A 12,929-nucleotide genomic window follows, 5' to 3' on the forward strand; every position below is an offset into this window, starting at 1 on the left:
GTGCATCTCGTCCCTTCACTCCCTATCGGCCGCTGCTGTCAGTCGATCCGATCGGCGAGCTTTCAGTTTCTTTCATTTTGGGAGAGCACATGCACGTCGGTCACGTCCCGTCCTTCGCACGTTTCGCCGAGGCCGACTCTTTTGCCGTTTTTCCGGTGAAGCCACAAATCGACTCCCGATCTCGCCGATGGCGCCGATGTGGCGAGTCGCGTAAATGGATCGCGCACGCGCGTTTCGCACAAGACCAACACTTTGGCCAAAGAGGCTCAGTCGGCGCAAAGGGTGGAGGAGCTTCTTCCTCACCATCCAAGCTCAACATGCTCAGCTCAGCCTCGTTCGGCCGTCATGTCGATCCTGGCCATCTCGGACGTCCCCTGGCTCTCCAAACGCATCAAGGCATGCTGTCGACGCGCCAAGCTGTTTAGCACGCACGAGCTCCTCCTCACACCCCCGCTCCACCTCCAACAGGCGCTGCGACTCGCCCCAGCCGACGTCGAGCTGCTGCTGCTCCAGGTGGCGACCGCGGCCAAAGCTTCGACAATCTCTGTGCTCGATGCGCTGAATGGCATTGCACCCCCACCGCTTGGCGACGACTTGTTCGGGGAGCACACGGATGATTCGAGCGATTCGCACACCGACGACGAGCCGATCGACGCGAGGCTCGTGCCGCCCACACAGGGATACGATGGCAACTTCCCCGGCGCACACCAGTTCGTATACGACTCCGAAGACGACGACGACAGCAGCGCCGCGATTGACAACGACGATGTCGAACCCACGCGGCCACTCGAGCGCCATCCCGACTGGCACGATTCGGCGCCGGCACAGACTAGCGATGCGCTTGTGCATGGCCGCCCACGTCACGTCTACACCACCGGCTCGCCCGAACTCGACGCGCTGCTTTCGGGCGGTCTACGATCCTCCCTCCTCACCGAGATCGTGGGCGAGAGCGCATCGGGCAAGACGCAGATCGCCATCCAGGCGTGCGCCTTTGCCGCGCTCGGACTGTCCCCACTCGCATCCTCAATCCCACCTCCGTCCCAGCAAAGTTTCGACGACGGCGTAGGTGTATGCTACATCACCTCGAGTGGCGAGCGAGCTGCACACAGCATCGTGTCGCGTGCACTAGAGCTAGCCTCATCCGCCATTCGCCACCGCTTCCACCTACACCCGAATGCGGACGAGGTGGAGCGCGCGGTGGAGCTTGGTCGCGCGCAACTTTTGCGCAACCTGCACGTGGCGTGCGTCGCGGACATTGAGGCTCTCGACCACGTCTTGCGCTACCAGCTCCCCGCCCTCACCTCTCGCACCGACATCGGCATGGTAGTGGTGGACAATCTACCCGCACTGTTTCAGGACGACCCTGTAGCGGGCGATATCGACTCGCTCGTCCACCGTTCTCGCTGGCTCGTCGACGTTGCCGATGCACTCAAGCGCACCTCGGCGGCTGTGGTGGTGATCAACCATGTCAGTGACGCCTTTGGCATCGACAAAGACCTCGCGCGTCGCTTCGTCTTTGATTCGGCCTCGCGCACCAGCCGCCGCACTGACGTCGTGGCGGATCATCCAGCAGCCATGGAGTACGCCGCACAGTCCGCCTACACTAGTGGACTGCTCGCCAGCGTTCCACCTACCCTAGCTGCAGCCATGACCACCACCACCACCGACTCCGACTCTCCACTCTACACGCTCCATCCACGCACGGCACAACTCGGACACACTTGGACCAACCTCATCCACACTCGGCTCGTTCTTACCCGCACAAACGGTCGCGTCAAAGATCCCAACGACGACAAGCGATACACCCACGTACGCAAGGCCGCCGTCGTACTCAATCCTGCCGGACCGTCCATGTTCGACCTACCCGCATCGCAGGCGCATTTACGATTCATCGTCACCCCTGCCTCGGCCGTACACGCACTCGCACCCTACACGCTGCACGACTCGTAATCTTGTATTTTCTTCAGCTACACACGCTGTGCCCAAGCCGACCTGAGATCCTGCGGCACCTGGTTCCACACGCCCTCCCACTGGGCGCCCAGCTCGGACTGCATCTGCTGCAACCTGCCCGCAAACCACACGTGCACGGGTGCATCCTTGAGCACCGTCGCCGTGGGGTCTACACGCTGCGTCTCGGACGCCGCGAGCCGCGAAAAGGCAGCCTGGAACGTGGCGGCGGCGGTACTGTCGTCGTCGTTGGCCCACAGCTCGTCCTCCTGCGCCGCAGCCGAACTGGGCGTAAGCAGCAGCTTGATCTGCGCCGACAGCAGCACGGGCAGCACAGGCGCATGGGCCGGCTCGCGCAGCTTGGCGCTCGTCAGCAACAGCCCGAATCCCACCCCCACCACGCGGCGGTGCCTCTCACCAACATTGGCCAGCTCGGGGGCAAGAATGCCCTGGGCAATCTGACCAAACAGACCCGGCTGCACCGCTTCAAACGTGTCGACAATGTACTCGGGCCCCTTGGACGTCAGCGCCACCGCTGCCACGAGATGGATCGTGCCCTTGACCAGACGGTCGGTTCGACTCTGCTGCAGCCGCGTCAGCAGCAGCGTCAGCACTGCACGACGGTACTGCTCGAGCGCGTCGGCAGGTACAGCCTCGAAGAGCGTTTCGAGCAGCTCGAGTGCATGGCCCTCGTTGACGCGCGTCGCGATGAGCTTCTGATAGATACCCAGCATGGCACCCAACTGACCCTGCGCCACGATGCGCGCTGCATCCTTGGCGAGGAACGCCCTGACGAGCCGGACGAGCGCGGGCACGTTGCCGCGGTTCTCCCAGCACGCCGGCGTGAGGATGGGCGGCAGCAAAGACGCATACGCCTCGGGCAACCCCGCCGCACCCGGATGCAGCTCGAGCATCTGCGACAGGATCTGAAACACGTACGGCTGGAACTCGGCGACGTCCTGGCTGAGGATCATCGTAAACGGCGGGAACAGCTGCTGTTCAAACGCCGCCAGGCTGTCGGGTTGCGCCGCGACGGTATAGCGCACCAACGCCGCGATGCTCTCAAAGAGAAACTGGGAGAAGCGCGGGTTGGAAGGATTCTTGGCAATCTCGGTGAGGATCTTGGCGAGGTGGTCGAGGAGGACGGCGTGTGCGGGTGCAATCGCCTCGCGCACCGTGGCGAGCATGCGCATCATGCACTTCATTAGATAGTCGTTCTCGGCGAGCTTCTCGGGCGTCTGTCCGCGCTCGATGTTGCGGAAGAGCGCCATGAGGATGTTCTCTGCAAACGGCTGCACATCCTGCGGAGTGAAGAGCATCTTGCCGTCGCGCTTGAGCGCGAGGACGCGCTCGATGGTGATCGAGGCATACGAGCACGTCACGTACTGCTCGCTTTCCAGATGCTGTACGAGGAGCGGCAGCACGCCCACGAGCTGCTCCTTTGTGAGCTGGTTGCGGAAGGTGTGCAGATACTTGATCGCGTCCACCTGGAGGATGGGGCTGGGCGAGTCGTGTGCGCTCGCCTGCAGATCGGCATAGACGTTGTCCGAGAAGAACTGGACGACGTCGACGAGCTCGTTGGTGGCGGTGACGCCGTGCTGTGCGGTGGACGACTTGGATGCGATCGAGGTGAGCAGATAGATGGCGGTGTCCTTCTGCTTCCAGTTGGCGGCGGGGTCGGCGCGGTACTGGTCGAGGTACTGCACGATGTACCTCGACACGATCGACGTCACTTCTGTCGCAAAGAACTCCATGAGCGAACGGCAGAATTCCGAGGCGGCCTTGCGGCGCGTGTCGGCCTCCATGGAGGTCTCGAGGTCGCGACGGATGTACTCGATGGGGTTGTCCTCGAAGAGTTCTTCGTCCGCCTCGCGGATGGCGATGTTGGGCAGGATGATGGCGCTGCAGAGCTGTTCGAGCGTTTCTTGGGACTGGAACATCTCGCGCGAGCTGCCCATGCGGACGACGGTGGAGAGGAAGGCGACGGCCTTGGATACGAGCGTGTCGTACTTTTGGGAGAGGGTGCAGGAGCCGAGCATGTGCCAGATGGCCTGGACAAAGGTGGGGAGCTGCGGGAAGGCGTCGAGGTAGCGTTTTGCGTAGAGCTCTGCGATCTCGCAGATGGAGCTGCGGATGTGCTGGAGGGTGCACGGCTCGTCCGGGTCTTGGTCGAGCTCGGGACGCGCGTGTTGGATCCAGCGGGCGAGGATGTCGGTGATGGGCTGCATGTTGTCCTCGAACTGGGGCGGCAGGTCCTGGCTGGAGAGGTCGTAGAAGATCTGGAGGGCCATGTTGAGGACGTTGCCGAGCACGGGCAGGGCTGCGGTGGGGGTTGCCGGGTCGAGGAGACGCTGGTCGGTGCGCGTGAGCAGCTCGAGATGGGGCAGGGCGAACTTGGCGAGCACGTAGTTGATCTCGCTGTAGAGCGCGTCGCTACGGAAAGCGGACCTCCAGCGGTAAAAGATGGAGTGTGCGGTGCGTAGGATGCCGAGGACGAGCTGGTGGTCTTGGTCTGCGAGTTTGGGTACGAGTTGGTCCATGAGGTCGGGCCAGTGGTGCGGGAAGTCCTTGTCTGCGACGAGGGCGATGGCCTCTTCGAGCTGGGATCGTACGTTTGTGGGGGCGGGTGGCCTTCCGTCTGTGGTGGTGGAGATGGTTACGAGGAGCGGGATGATGGACTGCTTGAGCGCGATCTTGTCTGCGTCGTTGACGGGTGCCGCTACGGCGGATTCTTCGGCGGATTCTTGGTCCCAGGCGGTCTTGCAGATGTTCTTGAGCTTGATGGCAGCGGCGAGACGCACCGCATCGTTGGAAGTGATGGCAGCATTCTGGATGACGGCGACGAGGATCTGGAGGAAGCCCGGTTGGGACTGCGCGTGTGTGAGTTGCTGTTCGGCGTTTTTGCGGTCAACGGGGTCGAGTGTCTGTGCGAGGATGGTGCAGACGAGCTGCAGATGCTCCTGTGACGGCGGTGCCGACGCCATGGTTGCAAATTATGAGAGGGGGAGCAAAGATGGAGGTGGGAGGAAGGAACGATGGCGGCGACCAAGCCAAGTGGGGTCCAAGCGCACTTGCCTTTTCTCCTCTCCCAGCTTCACGCTTTGTTGATTTTCCACGCCATTTCGTGCCGCGCCGAGAACAACACTTTGGCGGCGTGCAGGCCCAGCGCGTGATCGATCGAGGCCGAAAAGTGGAGAAAAGCGACCAAATATAATAAATCCGGCCTTTTTTGGGGCTGCATTCTCCAGCAAAGATTATTTTGAAAATCAAAATCAAAAAATAAAAAAATCGCACCACCGGCTCTTCCGAACGGCTTGGTCAGCGCGGGAAGCGGCGTGGGATTGGGTGGTGAGAGTGGAGGAACATCCGAAAGCACCGACTATGCTTTGGCCTTTCTTTGGTTTTGGCCTTCGCCATCCTTGAGCCGCTGCCACCATCTCTAGAAGGAACAACGATGAGCCTGCTACAATCCATCGCACGAACGCTGCGCATCGGCAAGGCACGCTACATCGTGGGCCACGATCTGGTGGGAAATGCCTACCTCGAGCTGCCGTCGCTCTCGGGCTCGTTGGATCCGCGCCATACCCGCCGCTCGATCCAGTGGAAGGAGAAAAGGGAGATGGGCGACTACGACCAGCGCTCCATCCCCGTGCAGTGGGTCATGTGGCTGCGCCATACGCGCCGCGATCCGCCCAGCATCGAGGAGCTCGCACGCGACCGCCAGCGCATCCTCACCACCCAGGCCAACGCCGCCCGTCTCGCACTCGAAGACCAGCAGCGCAGGCAAAACGAACAGCAGGCGCGAATCGAGGAGCACGAAAGCGCAAAACAGCGCGCCCAGACCCTCCTACACTCCAACTCGGCCATGCCCACCGCTACCGTCCTGGATGCCGAGGTGGAACAGCAAGCAGCGAGTCGCATCGTAAGCGAACAGCCGCCGCCACAGCGAAGCGATCAGCCGCTACAGCAGGAGAGGAGACCCGACGACGACGTCTGGGCTGCAAGTCGCGCTCGTCTCGCCGCCAAAGGTCAGCTCGACCCAGATACGCAATCCGAACCACAACCATCAGCCGATCTGCAAGACGCAATGAACCGCAGAGCCGCAAGACGAGCCGAACGCACCAACGACGACGCAGAACGCGAGCGCGCACGTCGCGAGATGTCCAAATCGCCGCTGGATGCCTTTGTACCCATGCCCAAGTCGCGCCGATAGCCCGCACCTTGACCATGCACCAATGCCATGCTTGTCCCCATCCAGCTTCGAATGGTGATGCTTCAAACTTCGGAAATCGGAGCTTCGCTTTTTGGCGGGGTGGAATTTTGACCAAGCCGCTCGGCCTTTTCTTCCGCCTTTTCCTCCACACCAACCATCTTTGCCTGCACCACCAACCACCCCCCAACATGGCCGTGATTGAACCGCTGGATTCTGGCTCGGCGTCGTCTGCACGCGCGCCGCTGCCTCGCCCACCTCCTCGCTCTGGCGATTTCACGTATGCGCAGCCATCCGACCAGCCACGCGATGTAGACTCGACGCTCAAATCCTGGGACTCGGTGCCGCTCTTCATGAAGGACCTCCCCACCGACGCCGATGCCGACACACAGACCGCACTCGACGCACTCCAGTCGCTCGCATTCGACGGCTCGCCCGACGAAGTCGCCGCCAACTTTAAGCAGCAGGCCAACGACTACTTTCGCGCACGCCGCTTTCGCGAGGCGCTCGGATTCTACACCCAAGCCATCGACGCCAACCCGCAAGACAAGGCTCTTCTCGAAACCCTGCATGCCAATCGTGCAGCGTGTCATTTGGAGCTGCAGAACTACGGATCGACGTTGAGAGACACTTCGGCGGTGCTCGCCATCAACGCCAAGAACGAAAAGGCGTACTATCGCGCAGCCAAGGCGCTGATTGCGCTCGATCGATGCAAGGATGCCGTGGATTGCTGCGACCATGCGCTTGGCGTCAATCCGGACAACGATGCCATTGCGGCGCTCAAGCTCAAGGCCGCAACTCGACTTGCTGCCATCGAAAAGTCGCAGGCTGAAGCTAAAGAACGCACTCGTCGAGCCGACTTGATGGCCAAAGCCATCCAGCAAGCGCTCGTGGTTCGCGGCCTGTGGTTGGAAACTACGCCTCGTCCACCCGACAATCCAACGCCTGCGCACTTTGACCCTTCCTCCACCCCCTCGATCCCACTCACCGGTCCCGAGTCGTCAAAATGGAGCGTGCCAGACGTGATTCGAACACCTCTCGTTGTGCCGGTCTTCTTCATGTATCCACAACACGCACAGAGCGACTTTATCTCGGACTTTCACGAGGACACACCGCTGGGCGAGTACCTTTCCACCATCTTCCCTGCCTCCTCACGCGGGTCTTTGCCGTGGGATACGGCGGGCGAGTACTACGATGGCAACCTGGTCGTGTATGCAAGCACCAGGCGTCAGCGACTGCTCAAGCTCGGCCGAAAGTTGACCTTGCGTCATGTGATGGATCAGGCGTACAAGGATGCCGAACCGGGCATGGACAAGGTCAGAGATCGAGATGGTCTCGTCATGCAGGATGGCATCCTGAGTTTGGTCGTGTTGCCAAAGGGAGACGCCGAAAAGCAGTGGGTGGACAAGTTCAAGGCGCAGCGCGATAACAAGTAGCCCAAGATTGCCAATGCCAAGACAGCCTATGCCCAACTTCCTTGGCGAGCTTGAACCTTGGATGGGTGCCATGCTGTGCGAGATGCTGTGCGTGATGCTGTGCGTGTGTGTGTGATCCTCTCCAAAAAACCCGCTTTGGCAAGCTGTCGCCGAGTGGAAAACAAGGCTGTTCAATGTGGATGCGGCGCAACTCTTTGGTGGCGCGGTGTGGGCTTGCCATGCTTTGCCATCGTTCACAACGGTCTACGTTGCATGCTGGCGCCCAATGCCGGCGCCCCATGCCGGCGCCCAATGCCATGCTTGACGCTTTTTCGTCGCATCCGAGATGCAGCAGCAACGCCATGCACACACACACACACGCGGCCTGGCCCAAACAAAACTTGCCGCTTTCATGCCGCTTTCCTCGGCTTGCGGCTGCGTGATGAATGCCGCCGTTGATTCGATCCAAAAAAGCTGCCACCCCTGAATCGCATCGTCGCGCGGAATCGCGCAGTATCGAAGCGCTGTCACGATGCTTCGGTGCGAGAAGTGCTGCATCGGATGTCAGAACCTCGTCCGAGCGCACAGGGCGCCATCGAAACCGCTCCGAATCAGCTTGACCTTCAGGGCGTCGGTTGTGCACGCTGTCTTGCGCGGGTGGAACCTGCCCACCTGCGCAAAGCACAAGATTGAGCTACAAGATCGAGCATGCCGATTGGATTCTATTCTCTTTCGCGCGTTAGGGGGCTATGGCTGGGTGATGGGAAACACCTCTTCGCCTCCCACCTCGGCATGACTCGACGGCAGACTCTGCGTCCACACAGGCGCGGACGGTGTCGGGAAGAGCGCAAACTGATCCTCGACATCCTGTGCCGAATCCTGCCTCGCTGTAGCCGACGCAAGGTTAGCCGCTTCCACCTGCGCGGCCATCTCGCCTGCCGCGGGTGGCGGGTGGGATGCACCCAACCCACGCCGCGAACGACGACTGCGACCGGTTGCCGGGGTATCGCCAGCTTCGGCCGCTTCCAGTGCAAGTGCCGCAAGCTCGTCCATCTCTTCGCCACTACCCTCCGCCTCCATCGCCTTGGAGTCGGGAAGCTCACTTGGCTCGTTGCGTTGAGGCGGGGCAAAAGGACCCAGACCATCCCCCATCTGCCTCTTGCGTTCGTCGTGCGCCCTAATCCGATCAAGCCGCATCTTCTCCCTCTCGCTCTCTTCGCGCTGCAACGCATCCCACAGTGCCGCCTTCTTCCTCACCCCTTGATCCGTGCGTCTATCCTGTGCCTCGTACAGCTGCACCTGCGCCTCGAGCCTGCGCACCTTGCCCTTCCACCTCGACACCTGCATCTCGAGCGCGGCAGAATGCACCTTCAACCCCTGCGTCAGCTGTCGCTCCAACAGCCCTGCTCGTGCTTCAGCCTCGCCTAGCGCCGACTGGGCACTGGCAGCCGCTGCGGACGCACGGTCGTACAGCCCACGCACAAAGTCGTGCTGCCCCCGCACCTCGTCCCTCTCCCTCTCCACCACCTTTTTCTCTTCCCCCAGCTTTTCCACCTCTTGCAGTAACGCTTCGACCCGTTGCTCCAATGCACTGCTTCGAGCCTCGCCTTCATCCTCCACCCCAGCCGTGGTTGGATTCCATCGCCTACCCTCGGCATCGAACTGCACACTGTATCGACGATCCGCACGCAGCACGGCGGCGAGCGACTCGTCGAGCTCGTGCACGTCAAACGTACACTCGTGCGTATCGAGCATGAGGATCACCGCCACCGCACCCCGTGTCGATTGCGACTGACTCTGCGTCTGCTGCGTCAACCTCTGCACCAACTCGGAGCCTACCATTTGAGACGAGGAGGGTGAGAGGAGGAGCAGGTCCATGCACCATACTTTTTTCGTGCGCAGTACGCCGTCCTCCTGCGTTTCCGAATCGTCGTTGCTGCGCGATTGCGAGTGGCATCCACGAGATTGGCGCGGTTTTGCGGCGGTGCGCGAGGCGCGCATGATGAATCGCTCGATCTCGTCCTTGAGAAGTTCGGGGATGTGCGGGGAGCGATGCACAAGCTCAATCACCTCGCGGCGGGGGAGAGCCGACCAGCCCAAGGAGCTCGTCGACGAGCCGGACGAAGCATCCACCTGGCTCGCAACCGCGGTGGGTGGTGGCAGTGCGGGCGTGGATTCGGGCGCGTCGGGGATGGGCTGCGTAAGCACCATCTCTGGCTCCGACTGCATCACTGGGTTTGCTGGAGTCGATTGGACTGGCGCTGGCGAGGACCTTTGCCGCTCGGGCGATGGTTGCGACCCCATCTGCTGCGCCTCTTCCTCCTCCCTGTCCAGAATCGGGTACGGAATCTGGCTGAGCACCTCCTGCGACGTATAATCGGGCAGCATTGGATTCGCATTCTCCTCGGTGAGCTCGGGCAACACCCATGCACCCACCCTGGGCACATCCTGGGGTTTCACCACTTCGGCAGGCGAGAACGACTCCACCGGCGAGCTGTCCACACGTTGTTGCAGCACCTTCTCTGCCCGGTCGAGATCCATGCCCGTCGTGTCGTCAAGGAACGGCTCGAACGCGCGCACGTCCATCGCCGGCAATGGCCGCATCGCCTCCGCCACGGCCACCGACGAATCCGCATGGCTGGAGGGAACGTACTCCGAGTGGGATTCAGCTGCGGCGGTTGGGTTGATGAGACCGTCGAATATCGACGCTGGCAACGAGACTTGCGTGCCCGGTTGGCTGTGTTGCGCCGCATGAAACGCCTGCATGGCCGAGCTCGACGGCTGCGGGATGTCGACAAACACGCCCACGTCTCCCTCCTCGGAGCGTTTGCGTTTGCGTTCTGGTGGCATCCCACCGCTGTCTTCTGGTGGTGATTGCGACATTTGCGTCCCAAGGTATGCGGATGGTGGTGGAGGAGAAACAAGGGTCCTCGAAATGACTCGCGTATGGCCACCAAAAAAGGCGCGTTCCTCACTGCCTCCATCGACACAATGATACCCTCGCTACGCTTGCTTTCTGCCCAAACGGGGCGGGTGTTCAAGCTCACACTGTACACGGGTACAGACTGTCAGCTCTGCGATGTGATGCGCAACGAAATCGCCACAGCCGCACAGCACGTACCGCTCACCCTCGCCACATACAACATCCGCGACGACTCGCTCGACGACGTGCACTACTGGCGCCGCAAGTACCAGTACGACATCCCCGTGCTGCATCTCGACGGACAAGGTGAGTCTTCCCCTCCTCCCTCCTGGCGATACTTGCAACCATGACTGCTCACTTGGGAGTGTTGAGCAGAGATCTTTCGACACCGTCTCAAGGCGGCCGAGCTCGTAGCCAAACTGCAGCACGCGCGCAATGAAAAGTAGATCATGTGCCAGTTGCGAACGGATAGCAAGATAGAGTGTTGCGGGTATCATAGAGACAAAAGAGTCGGAGCGGACGGCGATCGCCGCGTTGTGCTGAGATCACTGCGGGGCGATGTTTGGGTCCTAGCATCCCGGAGAAATCACGTCAGTATCTGCGTTCCATCTTGGCTGGTTTGTGCAGACATACCTGGAGCACTACAAGCAGGTACTTGTCATTGGGCGTGACCATGATCTCGTACTTCTTGGTCCTGATCCTCAAGAACCCCAGTTCGTCCTGACCCGCACGCTTTCTGTCAGCACTTTTGCTTGCATCTGCTTGCACTCTCGGCACTTACACTCTGATCGATGGCCTTGATGTCGCGCGCAAGATCATCCACACTGGACCGGACGAGCTTCGTGACGCTCTTGAGCATCTCGGCCCTCTGATTCGCGCCGGGTCCGCTGGGGTCAAACATGGCACCACCGCTCCTAATCACCAGTCCATCACGGCGGCTGAGCACCAGACAGCCCAACACACCGGGTTGCGTCGACAACCGCGTGAGTCTCGATTCGATCTCCGCGGGAGGTGCCGATGTGGACGACGAGCACGGCGGCATGGGCGACTTGCGTGGCGGCGAAAGCGGCGACGACGACAACGGCCTTACCGGCGTCTCGCCAATCGAAATGTGCGCACGAGACTCGGTCTAGCCTCGAAAACACACCAGCATCAGCAATCTGGCTACAACACCGTTGACATCGAGACTGCTGCTACTTTACCATGATGTAGTGTATGCCTGAGGCGAAGTAGGGGAGGATGATGACGGTAGCAAAGCAAGAGCCGAGGAAATCTGAGCCCAAAGATCGATAGGATTGTTGGTTATCGCTCCACATGCAGTCCGCATATCAATCCCGAAAAGAGCCAAGCCAAGCACGCGAATGCGCGTCATTGCCCCACCCTCACACTTGTGACAAAGGCTATATAATGGCTCAAGCGGAAGAAGGCCCGATAGCAGTGGGAGAGGCTTAGTGGTTTGGCGTGAGATTGCAACATTCCCTTTACACGGAATCAAAGATCTTGAGGTCGTGGGTTCGATTCCCACCTTCCACTTTTTTCTTTTTACCTCTTTGCACCTTGGACCCTATTTTTTTGGCTGCACTCAAACTCGCAAGGTGGAGGCAGAGAGCACAGTCCCTTTTCCCATCCTCGACATCGTCTCTCTTCTTTTCCCATCGCCATCACTCTGCTATTCGCCGGGCAGTCTTCAACTACACTTCAACGACGCTTGCGCTCACCGATACTTTGGAGATTTGGGGTCGACAATGCCGATGATCGAGGTGCTTGCGAATGACCGACTCGGACGCAAAGGTTCGTTCCATCCCTCCCGCTCTTTCTCATCGCCCATCAATACGTTTCAACCTTGCTGACTTGATCCTGCTTGTGGTGTTCGCAGTTCGAGTCAAGTGTTCGCCGGAAGACACGATTGGCGACCTGAAAAAGCTCATTGCCGCACAGACCGGTACGCCGCCACAAAAGGTAAGTCGCCCCCTTCCACCGACCGCGCTCCCAGACAAAGGCACTGCGTACTGATGATCGTGGGGGAGAGCAGATCATCTTGAAAAAGTGGTATACCGTCTACAAAGATCACATCACCCTTGCCGATTACGAAATCGCAGACGTGAGTCCCCAAGACAACCCCCCGCAAACAGCATCGAAGCAAGCACAGCACTCATCGTCGCTTCCGTTGCGCTACAGGGCTTCTCGTTCGAAATGCACTAGCACAACCCCCCATCCGCAATCACCAATCGCTTCCTTTTGCAGCATCAACATCAAACAGTGTGTGTGTCATATCGACTCGCAACAAGACCGCCGCCATGTCAAACCAAAGAGTGCCAAAAGGGGGCTCACCAGGATGGTGCAAAAAAGAATGCATTGACGGGGACTCGAACCCCGGTCGAGTCGAATCGGTAGTCACGCCTCAGAAAGGCGATGAGTGGCAACGACTCATGAT

At 60.3% G+C, this 12,929-nt stretch overlaps 6 protein-coding genes and 1 non-coding gene across 7 annotated transcripts, besides 1 other annotated feature; 4 read left to right on the forward strand and 3 right to left on the reverse strand.

Moving 5' to 3' along the window:
* Positions 1-161: 161 nt before the first annotated feature.
* Positions 162-1,950: a sequence feature (In-frame stop codon was detected at splice-junction site;~hypothetical protein).
* A 17-nt stretch (positions 1,951-1,967) lies between these two features.
* Positions 1,968-4,931, reverse strand: PAN0_076d6618 (importin-alpha export receptor; the record flags this gene model as incomplete). The annotated part of the gene is made up of 1 exon (XM_014797939.1): positions 1,968-4,931. The coding sequence occupies one exon, from the start codon at positions 4,929-4,931 to the stop codon at positions 1,968-1,970; it is 2,964 nt and encodes a 987-aa protein (XP_014653425.1).
* A 470-nt stretch (positions 4,932-5,401) lies between these two features.
* PAN0_076c6619 (uncharacterized protein) lies at positions 5,402-6,160 on the forward strand (the record flags this gene model as incomplete). The annotated part of the gene is made up of 1 exon (XM_014797940.1): positions 5,402-6,160. One exon carries the CDS (start codon positions 5,402-5,404, stop codon positions 6,158-6,160), a length of 759 nt encoding a protein of 252 aa, XP_014653426.1.
* A 188-nt stretch (positions 6,161-6,348) lies between these two features.
* PAN0_076c6620 (TPR-like protein) lies at positions 6,349-7,593 on the forward strand (the record flags this gene model as incomplete). Its single annotated transcript, XM_014797941.1, has 1 exon — positions 6,349-7,593. One exon carries the CDS (start codon positions 6,349-6,351, stop codon positions 7,591-7,593), a length of 1,245 nt encoding a protein of 414 aa, XP_014653427.1.
* A 726-nt stretch (positions 7,594-8,319) lies between these two features.
* PAN0_076d6621 (uncharacterized protein) lies at positions 8,320-10,455 on the reverse strand (the record flags this gene model as incomplete). Its single annotated transcript, XM_014797942.1, has 1 exon — positions 8,320-10,455. The coding sequence occupies one exon, from the start codon at positions 10,453-10,455 to the stop codon at positions 8,320-8,322; it is 2,136 nt and encodes a 711-aa protein (XP_014653428.1).
* A 63-nt stretch (positions 10,456-10,518) lies between these two features.
* On the forward strand, positions 10,519-10,941 carry PAN0_076c6622 (uncharacterized protein; the record flags this gene model as incomplete). Its single annotated transcript, XM_014797943.1, has 2 exons — positions 10,519-10,801; positions 10,871-10,941. The coding sequence occupies 2 exons, from the start codon at positions 10,519-10,521 to the stop codon at positions 10,939-10,941; spliced, it is 354 nt and encodes a 117-aa protein (XP_014653429.1).
* A 145-nt stretch (positions 10,942-11,086) lies between these two features.
* On the reverse strand, positions 11,087-11,811 carry PAN0_076d6623 (uncharacterized protein; the record flags this gene model as incomplete). The annotated part of the gene is made up of 3 exons (XM_014797944.1): positions 11,087-11,182; positions 11,277-11,624; positions 11,698-11,811. The coding sequence occupies 3 exons, from the start codon at positions 11,809-11,811 to the stop codon at positions 11,087-11,089; spliced, it is 558 nt and encodes a 185-aa protein (XP_014653430.1).
* Positions 11,812-11,932: 121 nt separating this feature from the next.
* On the forward strand, positions 11,933-12,028 carry PAN0_t076c0001. The gene is made up of 2 exons: positions 11,933-11,968; positions 11,993-12,028. It is a non-coding gene; the product is annotated as a tRNA-Cys (tRNA).
* The last annotated feature ends 901 nt before the right edge of the window (positions 12,029-12,929 follow it).

This window comes from Moesziomyces antarcticus, assembly GCF_000747765.1.
Source record: "Moesziomyces antarcticus DNA, scaffold: scaffold_v10076, strain JCM 10317, whole genome shotgun sequence".
Lineage (NCBI taxonomy): Eukaryota > Fungi > Basidiomycota > Ustilaginomycetes > Ustilaginales > Ustilaginaceae > Moesziomyces > Moesziomyces antarcticus.